This window comes from Acipenser ruthenus, chromosome 6, assembly GCF_902713425.1.
Source record: "Acipenser ruthenus chromosome 6, fAciRut3.2 maternal haplotype, whole genome shotgun sequence".
NCBI lineage: Eukaryota > Metazoa > Chordata > Actinopteri > Acipenseriformes > Acipenseridae > Acipenser > Acipenser ruthenus.
The window spans coordinates 78,953,650-78,967,690 of record NC_081194.1 but is presented as its reverse complement, the minus strand read 5'-3'; the positions used below and the strand labels follow the sequence as shown (position 1 = coordinate 78,967,690).

The window sequence follows — 14,041 nt, the reverse complement described above, 5'->3', positions numbered from 1 at the left end:
CGTGCTGCAGCTGTTCATACAAAACTTTCAAAAGTCGCAAATTACCACACTCATGGACCCCATTCCCCAATCTTCCCACAGGTGGAAGGCTTTTTTCACTTGAAATTGTTCTGTAAGCTTTTGGACCGAACGGTCGTTTATGTTTAGTACAGTTTTTATTTGTATGTTGGAACTACTGCTCTAAAGTAAAGGACCCCGTGACACACTTCAAACAGGTAGGCCAGGCATCTCTTTACAATGTAAAGTTATGTGGATACGTGAATTTAAATACTTTAAATATGTTATTTAGTAATACTTGACCATATACAATTAACTTCACAAGGCGGCAAACATTATATTAATTACTTAATATTACTTGATTGTGTGTTAATTTGGCATTTAAATAGGACTTGTGGCAATGTTTGGGAGGTTTATGTACACTAGTTCAGTATGTAGAGGAGAATGGCGTTTGATTCGAGTACTCGGAAATTGTAATGCTCAAGTACTTGTCTTGAACAACAATAGATCTCAAAAGTCCCACGGCTACTGTCAAAGACCGCAAACATTTAAATCTCTGAGGCAGACTTTGTAAAGAGCACTGTGACTGATATTAAAATTTCCAAAGTATTGTGCTATTTTGTCCCTGGTAATTACCTTTTCCAGAAGTGAAAGCATTTCCTACTTTTTTTAAATTGTAAAAACTCGCTTTCGTGCTGTACAGTGGGTGATGATCATCTAACATTTTTTTTTTTTTAAACCATATAATTTTGGGCAAAGTTACATACAAGAAAAAACCCTACAAAAAAACCTAACAGGTTCCTGTTTTGTTGTTGTTAAATGAACCTTTAAGAATCACACTATTCTAAAAACATTATACTATCCGAAAATGTGTTCAATATGTATATAGTTATATCTTCACCAGCAACTTTAATTACAACCATAAATATAAACATTTCAATATATACTTTGATGCAGACATGTTTTTTTTCACTTTGTAGTTAAGTCTTTGCGATGTTAAAACGTTATTTGATTTAGGATTTATTTGTTTAGAAAATCCTAACCAGGGCTGTCAGTATCATAATGTTATATAAAGTATGTGTGTGTGTGTATGTTTGTAGATATGGTTTAAACGCTGACATTGCAAAGAGTTTAAACATTCATAAAATTACCCGAAAGCACATCTCTATTAGATGGCAAGCTCGTTATTCCCAGGTACAGCATGCCCTTGGGTGTCTAAAACCATCTATGTATGAGCAGTGGTGTTAAGAAGCAATAGACTGGGAGTGATGGGTGAATATGGAGTGACTCAACTCCTCGGCAAAACTCTTATTCCCTCAGTGATTCTTAGTGCCACTGCTAAAATAAGGAAGCATGAGTAACAAAAAGGAGTTTCAGCATTATTTTTAACAAGCTGATGCTGTCTAAGCAAGACTTTTACAATTGTCTTCCAATGTGCATATGCATTTCTCAAATTAGCATTTCCTGTGGTGGTATTACTTAAAGTTTACATAAGGACCTGTTTATTTTATTGTGTTACATATTCCCATGTGTTGTTACAACTGTTTACGTGTGTATTTTTTTTTGTTTTGTTTTTTTACATTTTGACCACTTTTAAATTGCATTCCCTGCCTCAAGACGTTTTCACATGTACCCCATGGACCTCTCAGAACTACATTTCCCATCATCCACCTGCTTACTGGTAAATCCATCTCAGTTACATATGTGAGCAGGAGGATGATGGGAAATGTAGTTCTGAGAGGTCCATGCATACACACCTTAAGTAAACAGTTGTAGCAACACATGGGAACATGCAACACAATAAAATAAAAAGGTCCTTATGTACCCTTTAAAAGCCTTTCATTTCACACACTCTGGAGCATGCACATGCATGTGCAATCCAGGTTGTTCTCTATCTAGGTATGCTGGGTGTGATATAAATCATCAGTCTAGGTTTCCACCCAAGATGAATATGCATCGGCCAGGAGGCTTAACGACAAATACAAAAGTAGGAGTACTGTAGGAGTCAGTTTAAAAAAGACACTTGTTCCTGAATGTCCACACACCAGGGTAATGAAATGAAATGAATTAGTGTCAGACAACCATAGATTTTGAGCACTGAAAAGATCACCAATCTGTTATTTTGCTTCCTCTCAATGTGCTGCTAATCCAAGACTTCAGCAGCAGGGAATTCTAAACCGTAGAGGAATAACATCTGATGCCAATAAACCGTCATAACCCTTCCACTCTTCAGTCACAACGCCAAGATATGAATAATTAGGTGGTAACCACTGGTGCATTATTCATTCAGTATCAATTCTAAGCCATTATTCTTTCATAAATTACATAGAACAGCTCAAAGGGTCCACCTAGTGGCTAACACAAACACAATTTCAAAGCCAAGTTACTTTATTTACTGTAGGTAGTGTGAAGGGTATAAATGTGCTTATTTATCTGCATTTCTGCCATTTTTATTCTGCTAGATTTGTGGGTAACACTTATGCCACACCAGACGCAATGCAAGTTTTCACTGGGCGACAAGACACTTTCGCAGCAACATGACCACACACACCAGAAAATACACAGAGGCAACGCGACAGATTTGAAAACTGCCAGATCTATAAAACTATTACAAATTGCTGTTGACAAAACTATGATCAAGACTGGTACATATTTGTCAACATGATGTAGTAATTATGAGTGCCTTCTCTGACGGTATTTCAACACACATAGTAATAAATCATACATACCAGGCTTATCCAGTCCCTTCGAAATGGATGCCCATATATTATCGTTCAAATCTGTATCTTTATACCTGTGATGCCCTTTGTCAAAGCTCTGAATATTTTTTCCAGGGAAAGTATTATTGTTTCCTCCATCATTTTGGATACTGTTTCACCTGGCTGAACCACGTGCATTGAAGCTATTCTCTGATTGCTCAATTCCCTAGTTGTCGCACGACACATCGCAAAAAATTGGATTCAATCCTATTTATTTTGCATCGCTCCAGTGCCGCCCCCGATCACCAGTGGTGTGAAAGATACTTATCAAAAGTATAGGTTCTACTCATTTTGTCGCATCGCGTCTGGTGGGTAGCAGCCTTTAGGCTTTATTAGCATTAATGTTACTGACATCAAGTCACTTTGGCCAGTATATTGTACTCTATAGATTTCAGGTTCAACTGAAACTATGCTCATTAGAATTGGACAGTTCTACTCAGCTCTCTGCTGGGATGCCCATGTGTGTATCCAATCACAATACAATGAGCTTCCAGGTGCATACCTTAGGCAGCATGTGTCACAGAACAGAAAATCTATCGGTGCTAATGCCAGCAACAAAGCAGACACAAATATGCAAGGGTTTGGCAAGGCAATTTGATGGACACCTTGAAGACCCAGAGCTCCTTATGACAAAGACTGAACTGTAAGGCTGTAGTGTCTGTCCCTTCTAGATTTGATAAATTGTGCAGTCTTCTGCTCGTTTGATTAATAGGTCCTTTGTGCAGTTCAAATAGGCAGATGAGTGGACTTTCAGATTCACGTCATGTCATGGGGACATGCAACCAATTAACCTTTATAAATCAAATTGACCTTTCTAAGGTTTAGCACAGTGACAACTACAGTCATACCTCCTAATTAAATATCAAACTGTTCACAATGCACTCAAAGATCAAGTATAACAGCCAAGTTAAACTAGATGAATGCCAACTCAAAACTGTGCTGTATTACTAAAAATAAGACACACGATAAAATAATGTGTGTTCCTCTTGCAGGAATATAATCCACCTGCATATTTTACTTTATTGGAAAAACATTTTGTCTAACTTGTTAATGTTCTAATGACAGACTATGGAACATCAACTTTAACCCAGTCATATGCACAGGATAAAGGTGCACTTTTATTAAAGATCATTTTGGTTGAAAATTTTTCCACAAGGTGGCAGCATAGCCCAGAAAACAGCAAAAATCCTCCATGCTGCAGCATGAAACAAGACATGTTATCTCAGGAGTCAGTCTCAGCAGTCTGAAATCAGGATGAATCAGTGTGCTATGCAAGTTATATTATTTTTAGCACACACATCAAGGTTGATTTGAGTAAGGATGCCAAGTGGACATGATTTTGTTGCACTCTGTAAAGTTAATTTCAACTAGCACGAGACTTAACTCACACAATATGGTGAATATAAAAACAGTAGATCATGAATAATTTCCCATATTAGGTTTGTTAGGGATCTTTACTGAGATAAAGCCTGTGAGGCCTGACACTGGATGACAAACAAGTGCCATTAAACTCACAAAGACATACCCCATTGTGCTGCTACACATACACGCTACACAGATACATACCCATCAGTGCAGTAGGAGTCTTTTCCATGAAGTGCTCACACAGCCTGATAAACATCTGAGTGTGTTCTGTCGAAGGGCATTCGCCATGCCTGTGACAGAAAAGACAGCCGAGAACTGAAACTACAGAGGCACTTGTTTGCTATTCATGTGGAAAAAGGTTATTCCAGGTAAAGAAAAGATGCCATACCACGTGAGACACGTGTAGGTTTCATCTCAAACTCCCACAAGCAATATGTTTGCTACCTAGTCAGAGCAAGAACTCCAGTTACAACCACAGATCTCCTTCAATTAAAACCAACATCTACATTGGGGCAGTCCTACAAACAGCATTGAAAATGTTAACAGAACAAACATCAATCAATTACACACCTACCCTTTGCATTGAAGTTTCACATATGTAATGCCTTCTTGTTCGATCTCATTCCGATCGTAAAATCGTGTTGTGTTGGTCAAATCAACTAGCAATCCCATTTTCACCTGAAAAGAAAAAAAATATTCATAATCTTTTACACACAATAGATTGCTATGTGGAAAAATGAACTGTTATTACCAAGCTGCATCTAAATAATGGCCATTCAATCACTGCTGTTTTCTGTTTGCTTACACAAATGTGCCCTACATAACGCTTTTATGTTATAACAGCACAATGTTACTGTAAATCAAATTTGGGTATAAGAATGATTAAATAATGCAATAGGATTCATATTTTAGGACTATGCAGTACATTTGTCACGGCTACACACTTGAATGCACATAAAGAGTCTAACTACGCAGGACTTGACGCACTTCAGGAACACACAGTTCCCATGTGCAAGGGGATTCTGCAGTCCTGACTGACTGTTTACTTGATGAAACACTGCAGCTGCAAAAGGCAGAAATCAATGGCATCAAAATTAACTCTTTAGCATGCAATGTATGTAAACTTCAGATGTTACATTACCACACAGTGTACCTCGCCACTTGAAAAGGAAAGAGCCGATTGCTTTCTGATGACAGCAGTCCTCACATAAACATGCCCTAATAAGATCTCACACACACCGGTAAAACAGTTTTGAACCATGAAACGGTTTCAGTATGATGTACATAAAACAAAATGCACATCATGTACCTTGAGACTCTTTAGATAATTAGAGAGCATGCTGGGATGGAATCGGTTCTCTGCCGGGACCAGGTCATCGTATTTTGGCCCCAGCATTGTCTTCATAGGCAAAAATGTTCCTGAGAAAACAAAAAGACAAAAAAACAAGATTCAAAGCCAGTGAATGTACAGTGCTCAAACCACCATGGTGTTTAACTACAGTGCTGCAGGCTGTGCAGTGACAGCCAGGCGTTCAGTTTCCTGATTTAATTTACTCTTTCAACACTCCAATCAGGTCTACAAAAAGAATAACTGAAAACAAAGTTTTAGAAACTCACACTAGTCCTGCAACTAGCTGATTTTGGATACTTTCATTAGATCAAGCTCTGCACCTACTTAGCAATGCTGCATAACTTGGAGCAGTGCGAATCTGACATTCTGTTGCTGGATTTGAAAGAATGAGATCCGGCAAGAAAAATATTAACTACCGAATATGAGAAATGTAGCTTATTGGCTTATAGATATCCACAGTTCCAGGCTTGTGTGCAATACTGGTGGGAGTTTCTAACCCTGAAACGACCAAGACTAATAAAAATAAAGAAACTCCAATAGCAGCCATGCCTCTATACAAGTCCTGTATGATATATTACCATCCTCAAACAATTAAATTACTATCAGAGTTGACTTTCAAAATGATTTAGAGTTAGTCTTCAAATGGTAGAATTCTTAGATACTGTATAACATCTAAGTTCAACAGTCAGCGCTGTCTAAAGAATCAAGCTTCCTTTTGTGTTGCTTTCAATATGCGCACGCCTGTTCACTAGATGTCGCTGTCTTTTACAACTATACAGACACTTTGCTGATCTAGTTTGAGTTACAAGGCTATACATTTTACAAACTTTTTATTAACACTTTTTTTTTTTTTTTTTTATTATTTTTATTCTTATACTAAATTGTATCACTGCTCAAGGTAAGAAACTCCCACTCTCCCGAGGCGAATTAAATCTGGCGAGGACAAGTTGATCTCTGTGTCTCAGCAGTCCTCTGGGCAAGTACTTAAAACAAATGTACACATATACTCTCACGTTCAGTCTTGCGTTGAAAAATGCAGAAGTCAATTTTCTAACGGGGTGTAGCAGTGGTGAATTGCATTCATAATGCTTACAAAACAGTCACTTGGAAAAGAACTGAAACCTCCCTTCATCTCCCCTGCATTGCCAACCTCACTTAATATGGCGTTTACGTTTGTGTTCTCCCTCTGCGCAGGATGCAAAGTTTATTGGGCGTTTGATTTTACTGAAGCACATTGCATCTTTGAAGTAATTTTACAAAAACGTGGAGATTTTTACCAGGTTGCGACCCCCCCACCACAAAAGACTGAAGATGTCATTAGCAAAAGGGGCCGGTTGTACTAATGAGGTCAAAAAATAAACAATTACCATAATGAACATTAACGTAATATGTTGTTTAAAATACAATATATTCATAATAAAGTTGAGTTCTTACCTATAAAACAACAGTACGTTTAAGTTTGGCACTCGCAGTCTTCGTAGTTCTTTCATATCGCTCACAGGCTGTAACCGCCAACTCCACAAACCAGCCAGCTTTTTTTATAAATAGCAACACATGTAATGAACAATAAAATAAACATTTTATTTGTGTCATCTGTGTCAACTGTCGATGATGATTCCGACTTAGGCACTTCACATCAGGACTAGTTTCAAAAGGTACCAGTCCTTTGGACTAGTACCTCAATACTGTTTATTTCTAACCCTGACTGCTTTTTAAAGCGAGAATTAAAATTACTTATTTTACTGTAATTTAAGGGGTGTTTGTATTTTGCCATCTTATCTTTGACTTGTTTTGTATATTATTCATTTTTGTTATGTTTATATGTAAAGCACTTTGAGGTGATTTATCAAGAAAGGCGCTATATAAGAAATACAGATTGACTGATTACAGTGAGAGAGAGTCCGGCAACAACAACTGTAGGGCTGCTCCTCAATTCCAAGTACCTTAAAGTGTTATAGAACACCCTGCAGTGTTGACAAGAAGCACATTACTGTACCTTCACTGTATCCTGTGTTGGCCGTATTGCAGTAATTAACTCAGGAACGTTCACCAAGAGAAAGATGTTTTCTTCTAAACACTGCAGAGTGTCCAGTTCATGCCCCCTCCTGCAACACTACTGGTGCTCCGATTGAAATCAGCAGTATAGTGTGGGAAGAGAAATGAAGCACTGCTGCATGAAGGGGCTTGGTCTGGAGTACACTGCGGTCCTTAAAGACATTTGTTTTCCCTGACTAACTTCAGAAATGTATTATCCAGTTGATTTAAAACGAAATCGTATCGCCCGATGCCCCGGACAATAAGATTTGTATGAGGGACAACAAGTTTTGCAGTTACACTTTGCCTGTCAGACAAGTAGTATTTATTTATTTATTTATTTTTCCTATGTTCGTTCTGTTGCTAGAAAGACACTCCGGGTATATTTGTAGAGAGCCACGCAAGTTTCTGAAAACTGAATTGCAGAAGTCTAGCACCTACACACAAACATTTTAAAAATGGTTTACATCCCACCTCTAGCACTTCTGATTGGCTAGCTGTGGGAAATGCTGATCTTCTATTGGTTACAATAAAAACAGAAATGGCTGCCAAGAAAGCCTCTGGCAATGCACAGACTTATCTTTTAATCTGAAGGTATTATTATTACGTTTTTTGTAAATGAGCAAATAAGTAATGCTGCTTTCTTAATGCATGAACCGGACATCTAAATGCAGCAAATCTAGTAAAGTTACAACAAAAAAAATACCACAGTCGCAAAGGAAAACATTGTGGACAAGCATGTACAGTACCTGTTGGGATGTTTAAAGAAAAACATGAAGTCAAATTGTCAAATATGTTTATAATGATAGAAATGAAACCAGGATCATCCTGCTGCAGCAGTGTTCCAGGTAGCCATCATGGGATAAAACAGCTGTAAAATGTTGTACACTGTTTAAAAAAATAAGTATATAATAGAAATAAACAAAAGAAAAAACATATTTTGTGTTTGCAGAATTTGATGGAGCCTACTGTAAATATTGCATGTATTTTGGTAGAAAAACAGTATTAAATGCAGAGAAACTTGACAGGTTAGACACAAGTCCTTTTTAAAAGTCATTTATAGTTGTACTCTTAGTATGTTACTTGAATGTTACTTGAATGTACTAGCAAATGTGTTCCAAAGTGCACTGAAAGAAACACTTCCTTAAAGTATGTTATACATTTGTTGAGGTGAGGCGGGGTCATAGGGAACCTTTTGTGTATCTTGAATAATTTAGTGAACCCGTCAAGCTACAAGGCTAGATCCACCCCTGTTATTCACTAATTGACTAATTGTGTTCACTGTTAAATAAAACCAAAATCCTACAAGTTATTCTAATTTTTTACATGTGTTTTGTGTGACGGGGCAAGTAGATTTTTAAGGACAAGTACATTTTTATAGCATTTTGTCTTTTCAAAAATTGCATACCCCTAAACTGTACTGTCTAATCAAGCGAACGCACCTGTAGCCACATGATGAATTACGTGTGGTGTATTACGCACACAGCTTCTGCTGCTAAAAAAAAAAGAAATGGAAGAGAACCAAACTCCCTGCTGCCCTAGACCTCTACTGCACTCTCCTCTCCTCCTTCTCCTCTACTAAATGTACTTATTTCCAATCTGTAATCCAAGCCTCCACTAACAACCCACGTAAACTATTCTCTACCTTCTCCTCCCTCCTAAACCCTCCTAAACCCTCCTCTATCTCCTCTGATGACTTTGCCTCTTTCTTCTAAAATCTCAGATAACTCTTTAACACCTCTCCCTCCCCTGCACCCCCTCCTGCTCCAACCCCTTCACCCACTGCATCCTCTACTAACTCACCATCTTTCTCCACCTTCTCTCCCCTCTCAGACTCTGACCTCTCCTCCCTGCTCCAGGGTCACAAACCCACCGTGTGTGCCCTGGACCCCCCCACCTCTTTCAAGCTGCTGTTCCTGCTCTACTTCCCTTCATCTCCTCCCTTCTCAACACCTCTCTCCTTTCTGGTCTCTTTCCCTCTGCCTTCAAACAAGCCTCTATCACTCCCCTCCTCAAAAAACCTACCCTCGACCCCACCTCCCTCCAGAGCTACCGTCCTGTCTCCCTCCTACCCTTCCTGCTCAGATTTTCCTCTCCTTCCACACCTCTGACTCCACCATCCCCTCCCGTATCTCTACCTGTCTGTCTGCTATCTCCTCCTGGATGCACTCGTATCACCTCAAACTCAACCTCTCTAAATCTGACCTCCTTTTTTTCCCTCCTCCCTTCCTCTGATCTCTCTATCTCTGTTCCTCAGGAATCTACCACACTCTCTCCCTCCTCCTCAACTAAGAACCTCAGAGTCACCCTGGACCCCTGCCTCTCTTATTCCCAGCACATCTCCACTCTGGCACGCACTTGCCGATTCCTCCTGAGCAAGATACGAAGAATCCGACCCTTCCTCACCAACTACACCTCCTGGTCCAGACCCTGGTAGTCTCCCGCCTAGACTACTGCAACACCCTCCTGGCTGGCCTCCCTGCGTCCGCCACCCATCCGCTCCAGCTCATCCAGAACTCCACTGCTCGCCTGGTGTTCTCTCTGCCTCGCTTCTCCCACACAACTGCACTGCTCCGCTCACTCCACTGGCTCCCGATCACCACTCGCATCCAGTTCAAGACTCTTGTACTAGCCTACAGATGCCTTGACCAGACTGCACCCAGCTACCTCCAGACCCTCATCTCTCCCTACACCCCCACTCGACCTCTCCGCTCCTCCTGCACTAGAAGACTGGCTCTACTTCCTCTACGCTCCCCTGCCTCCACAGCCCGCTCCTTCTCCATCCTCGCCCAGCAGTGGTGGAATGACCTTCCTACAGATGTCAGGACTGCCCAGTCCCTGACCACCTTCCGGCGCCTCCTCAGGACTCACCTCTTCAGACAGCACCTGTAGAACTCATCTTTTTTTTCCCCTATGGACACTCTTCCTTAAATGCGCTTTACTTGCTCTTATCTGCCCCCTATTTTACTGCATTTTATCCTGTACTTTAGAGTACTGTAATCTGTCAAGTGTTATTTAATCTGTAGTATTTTGTATTTAATTATATCCTGATGTAACTATCACTGACACTTATCTGCTCCGTTACTGAATCGTATTTTGTCATACTTGTACTTGCTAAAACCAAAGTCATTGTATTTATCTTGCTCTTAATTGTATTATTTCTTGTACTGTGATTCTTGAAATATATTTTTGTTTACGACTGTAAGTCACCCTGGACAAGGGCATCTGCTGAGAAATAATAATAATAATAATAATAATAATAATAATAATAATAATAATAATAATAATAAAACAACTCAGAGATTTAGCTGTCAAAAAAAGGTCCAGCAGACTGAGGCAAATGAAAGTTACAGCATTATTCAGACCACCAAAACCTTAGACAGAGCATTGTGTGCTTTAAATTGTTGCAGTTAAGCAAATTAAAACAAACAGTCACCTCGTTCTTGATTTTTATTCTGTTTCGTCAGTAAGGGCTGGAGATTCGGTCTATGTTATTGAACAGCTAAGAACTTTTATTTTATTAATTTAAATTGCACGTTGTTACAATGCCTTAACAGCAAGCATCAAAGTATACAAACATTTTACTGAATTTTTGAAGTTTAATGATTACTAAAGTTCTGTACTGTGTCAAAGTTGTACTGAATCGTACTCTTTGATGATTTTCAAAGTTTGTTATATGGTACATTTAATTACAGTATTTCATTAACTGTAGATGTTAGTTTTACTGAATTGCATTAATTTAATGATTTGTAAAGCTTTGTAATTTTGTATGCGTAATGTGACAGGTTACTAGCTATATATCATCAGTAGGTACTTCTGTACTAAGTACAGTACTTGTGTATGGCAGCAGTGTGGAGTAGTGGTTAGGGTTCTGGACTGTTGACCGGAGGGTCGTGGGTTCAATCCCAGGTGGGGGACACTGCTGCTGTGCCCTTGAGCAAGGTACTTTACCTAGATTGCTCCAGTAAAAACCCAACTGTATAAATGGGTAATTCTATGTAAAAATAATGTGATATCTTGTAACAATTGTAAGTCGCCCTGGATAAGGGTGTCTGCTAAGAAATAAATAATAATAATAATAAACTTTATTCTACACATTAAAGGTACAGTAATTGTTATTAATACCTGTTTGATTACCCATACAAATCAGTTATGCAAACTAGTATCTGTCCCATTTAGTTCAGATAATTGACTCTCTGCTGTGATACAAACATATGACACAGCAAAGGTAAAATGCATTTCTTGTGACCTTTGCAGGGTGGTCTGTAACACGGGTATATCAAGAACTGAATTAAAAACATATTTGAGTAATGGCAAGGAGTTGAAAAAAGTAAAAGCACAGTAAAAAAAAATAAAAAAACAACTTATTTAACATTAAAAACAGCAGTGGTGGGTTGTCAAGAATTGGCACCTACTGTACTGGGAGAAACTGGCTGTATATTTTAATTATATATACAAGGAATTCTTTTACTGCAGCCTGCCAATGCATCAACATGATCAGGATACTGTTTCCCAGCAGTGGGTCTTGTTTGTCGCTATTCAAACCTAAACAAACTGGTCAAAGCAAACTGCTGCTCAGTATGGACAGTGTCTGCTGTTAGTTCATACTCTTGTTCATACACAGCATCCTTTGATATAGTAACAGAGAACTGCAACTGTGTACCCAACACTTGCTGAATGCTCATTGCAGTGGATGAAAATTGATGCAAACGTCCAAATATTTAACTATACTATTTTATGTTCATATTTTGACTTGTCATGGCGAGTAAGTTTAACTGCATTTTAAGTTATAGGGCACAATGTTCTTGTTGAATTCTGTCCAAGTCCCCTATCTAAAATGCACAGTATTCTATAAACATTATTCTAAAAACAGTTATGGTTTCAAGGTTAGTCATACAAGAACTATAATAGTAAACTGAGCACACAGCTATGTGTAATGTATGTTGTAAACAGGAACTGTTTATCCAATGCAACTTTTACAGTTTCCTAGTTGTGGAAAATGAGATAGCTTCGTTACAGTTTTATCAGTTTCTGAAACATGCATCTGCTTGCTAGTTTGATCAATGCGTGCCGTCCGATAAGCTTCATGCCAGACAAAACTTGTGCATGTTACACGAGTGAAATAGTAGAAGCACTGCACCACACGTTTTGTAAACCTAGGGAGTGCACTGACAAATTACAACTCAGTTCACTTTCATCATTCAAGCTAACTGCACTTTAAAAACTATAATTACAGCGGACTTGATCCAGCACTATGTAGGCAGCACGAATGGGATTTTCAGTGGCAACGTGCAATATTGACATACTTATTGTCAATGGTTACAAATTAGTTCTATAAGAAGAATCCTTTAACCCGGTTTTATACAATAAAGGGCAATTGCAGTCTGTGTTTAGACACGTGATATATATACATCCTCCGCCTATGAAATGCACAGCTTTTGATAGAATCGACACTTTATCAGATGCAAGAAGGACAGCCCTGTTTGAGAATTAAAATGAAGTTAAACCAGCACCTTTCTGATTGATGCGTATGTAACAATTTAATTACAATGGATGCTTGACTTACCTGCCACAGGTTGTCCCCTTCTCGGACAATTCCTCCATCTAGGCGGGACTGCGCCATGTGACATGTTTGTTCCAAGATTTAGGAAACGTTCCACTATCCAGATAAATCGTTTCAAACCTCACAGCAAAGACCGCGTTGTCAGCCCCGCATTGGTGAGGGTTTCTCCCGGAGAACAGCCCTCCAAGTACGGGCTATTTCACTCCACTGATCCGCGGCTCCGGGCCTGTACCTGGTTGTAAAGTGCTGTACGATATCCGTGAATGTTCTGCCCTGTACGGACGGGCCAGTAGAGTCAAACGAACCCGATTTCCCACAGAGTCCGTTGTTAAAGTTTAATATCTTAACTCTTTCGGAAATGTTTTCTGTTTCGCCAGGCAGTCGCTGCGCAATCCATGAATGAACTACAACAATCAAATCCTCCACATTTCCCCCACAATACACTGCGCCACTGCCACAACAAACGCAGTGATCATAAATACAACCCTAGTTGGCTCAGGCTGCGTGAGCAAGTGCCCTAAGCGATGACGTCCCACGAGAAAAGTGCAGACTCGCTCGCTTGGGTTTGTAAATATAAGTGCCGTTGAGTTAGTACATCATTGGGTAAAGAATTAATTTGATATGTTAAATGCACAAAAAATAACAGGAGACCGTTTATACATTACGTTTTTTTAAGCTTATGTACAAACCCAAGCGCCAGCTGAAGGGAGGAACACGTTTAAAAGGTTAAATAAGTACAGGATTAATCAACTCAACAAAACAGTCGTTTGGGATTTTTTTTCCCTGTATTTTCTCTGAAGTAGAGTGTATTTAAACACTTTGAAATCATTCGTGCACCCCTAACAATGTCCATGCAAAGTTTCATCCAAGTCAGGTGAGTGGATCATTGAGTAGCAATGCTTTGTCTAGGCGCCCACCCATGTATTGTTTTATACTTGAACACATTCATACCTACAGTATGAATGAACGCAC

The 14,041-nt window shown here is 39.2% G+C and overlaps 1 protein-coding gene across 1 annotated transcript in view; it reads right to left on the bottom strand.

Annotated features, from left to right (window-relative positions):
* The window catches only part of rngtt (RNA guanylyltransferase and 5'-phosphatase), a 95,610-nt gene extending 82,008 nt beyond the window's left edge, over positions 1-13,602 (bottom strand). Inside the window, exons 1-4 of the mRNA XM_034019290.3 lie at positions 13,073-13,602; positions 5,431-5,540; positions 4,696-4,799; positions 4,323-4,411 (exon numbers count right to left, since the gene is read on the bottom strand). Of these exons, the coding sequence (XP_033875181.2) occupies positions 4,323-4,411; positions 4,696-4,799; positions 5,431-5,540; positions 13,073-13,136 (367 nt within the window). The 5' untranslated portion in view covers positions 13,137-13,602. The remainder of the gene's footprint in view (positions 1-4,322; positions 4,412-4,695; positions 4,800-5,430; positions 5,541-13,072) is intronic.
* Between the last annotated feature and the right edge of the window lie 439 nt (positions 13,603-14,041).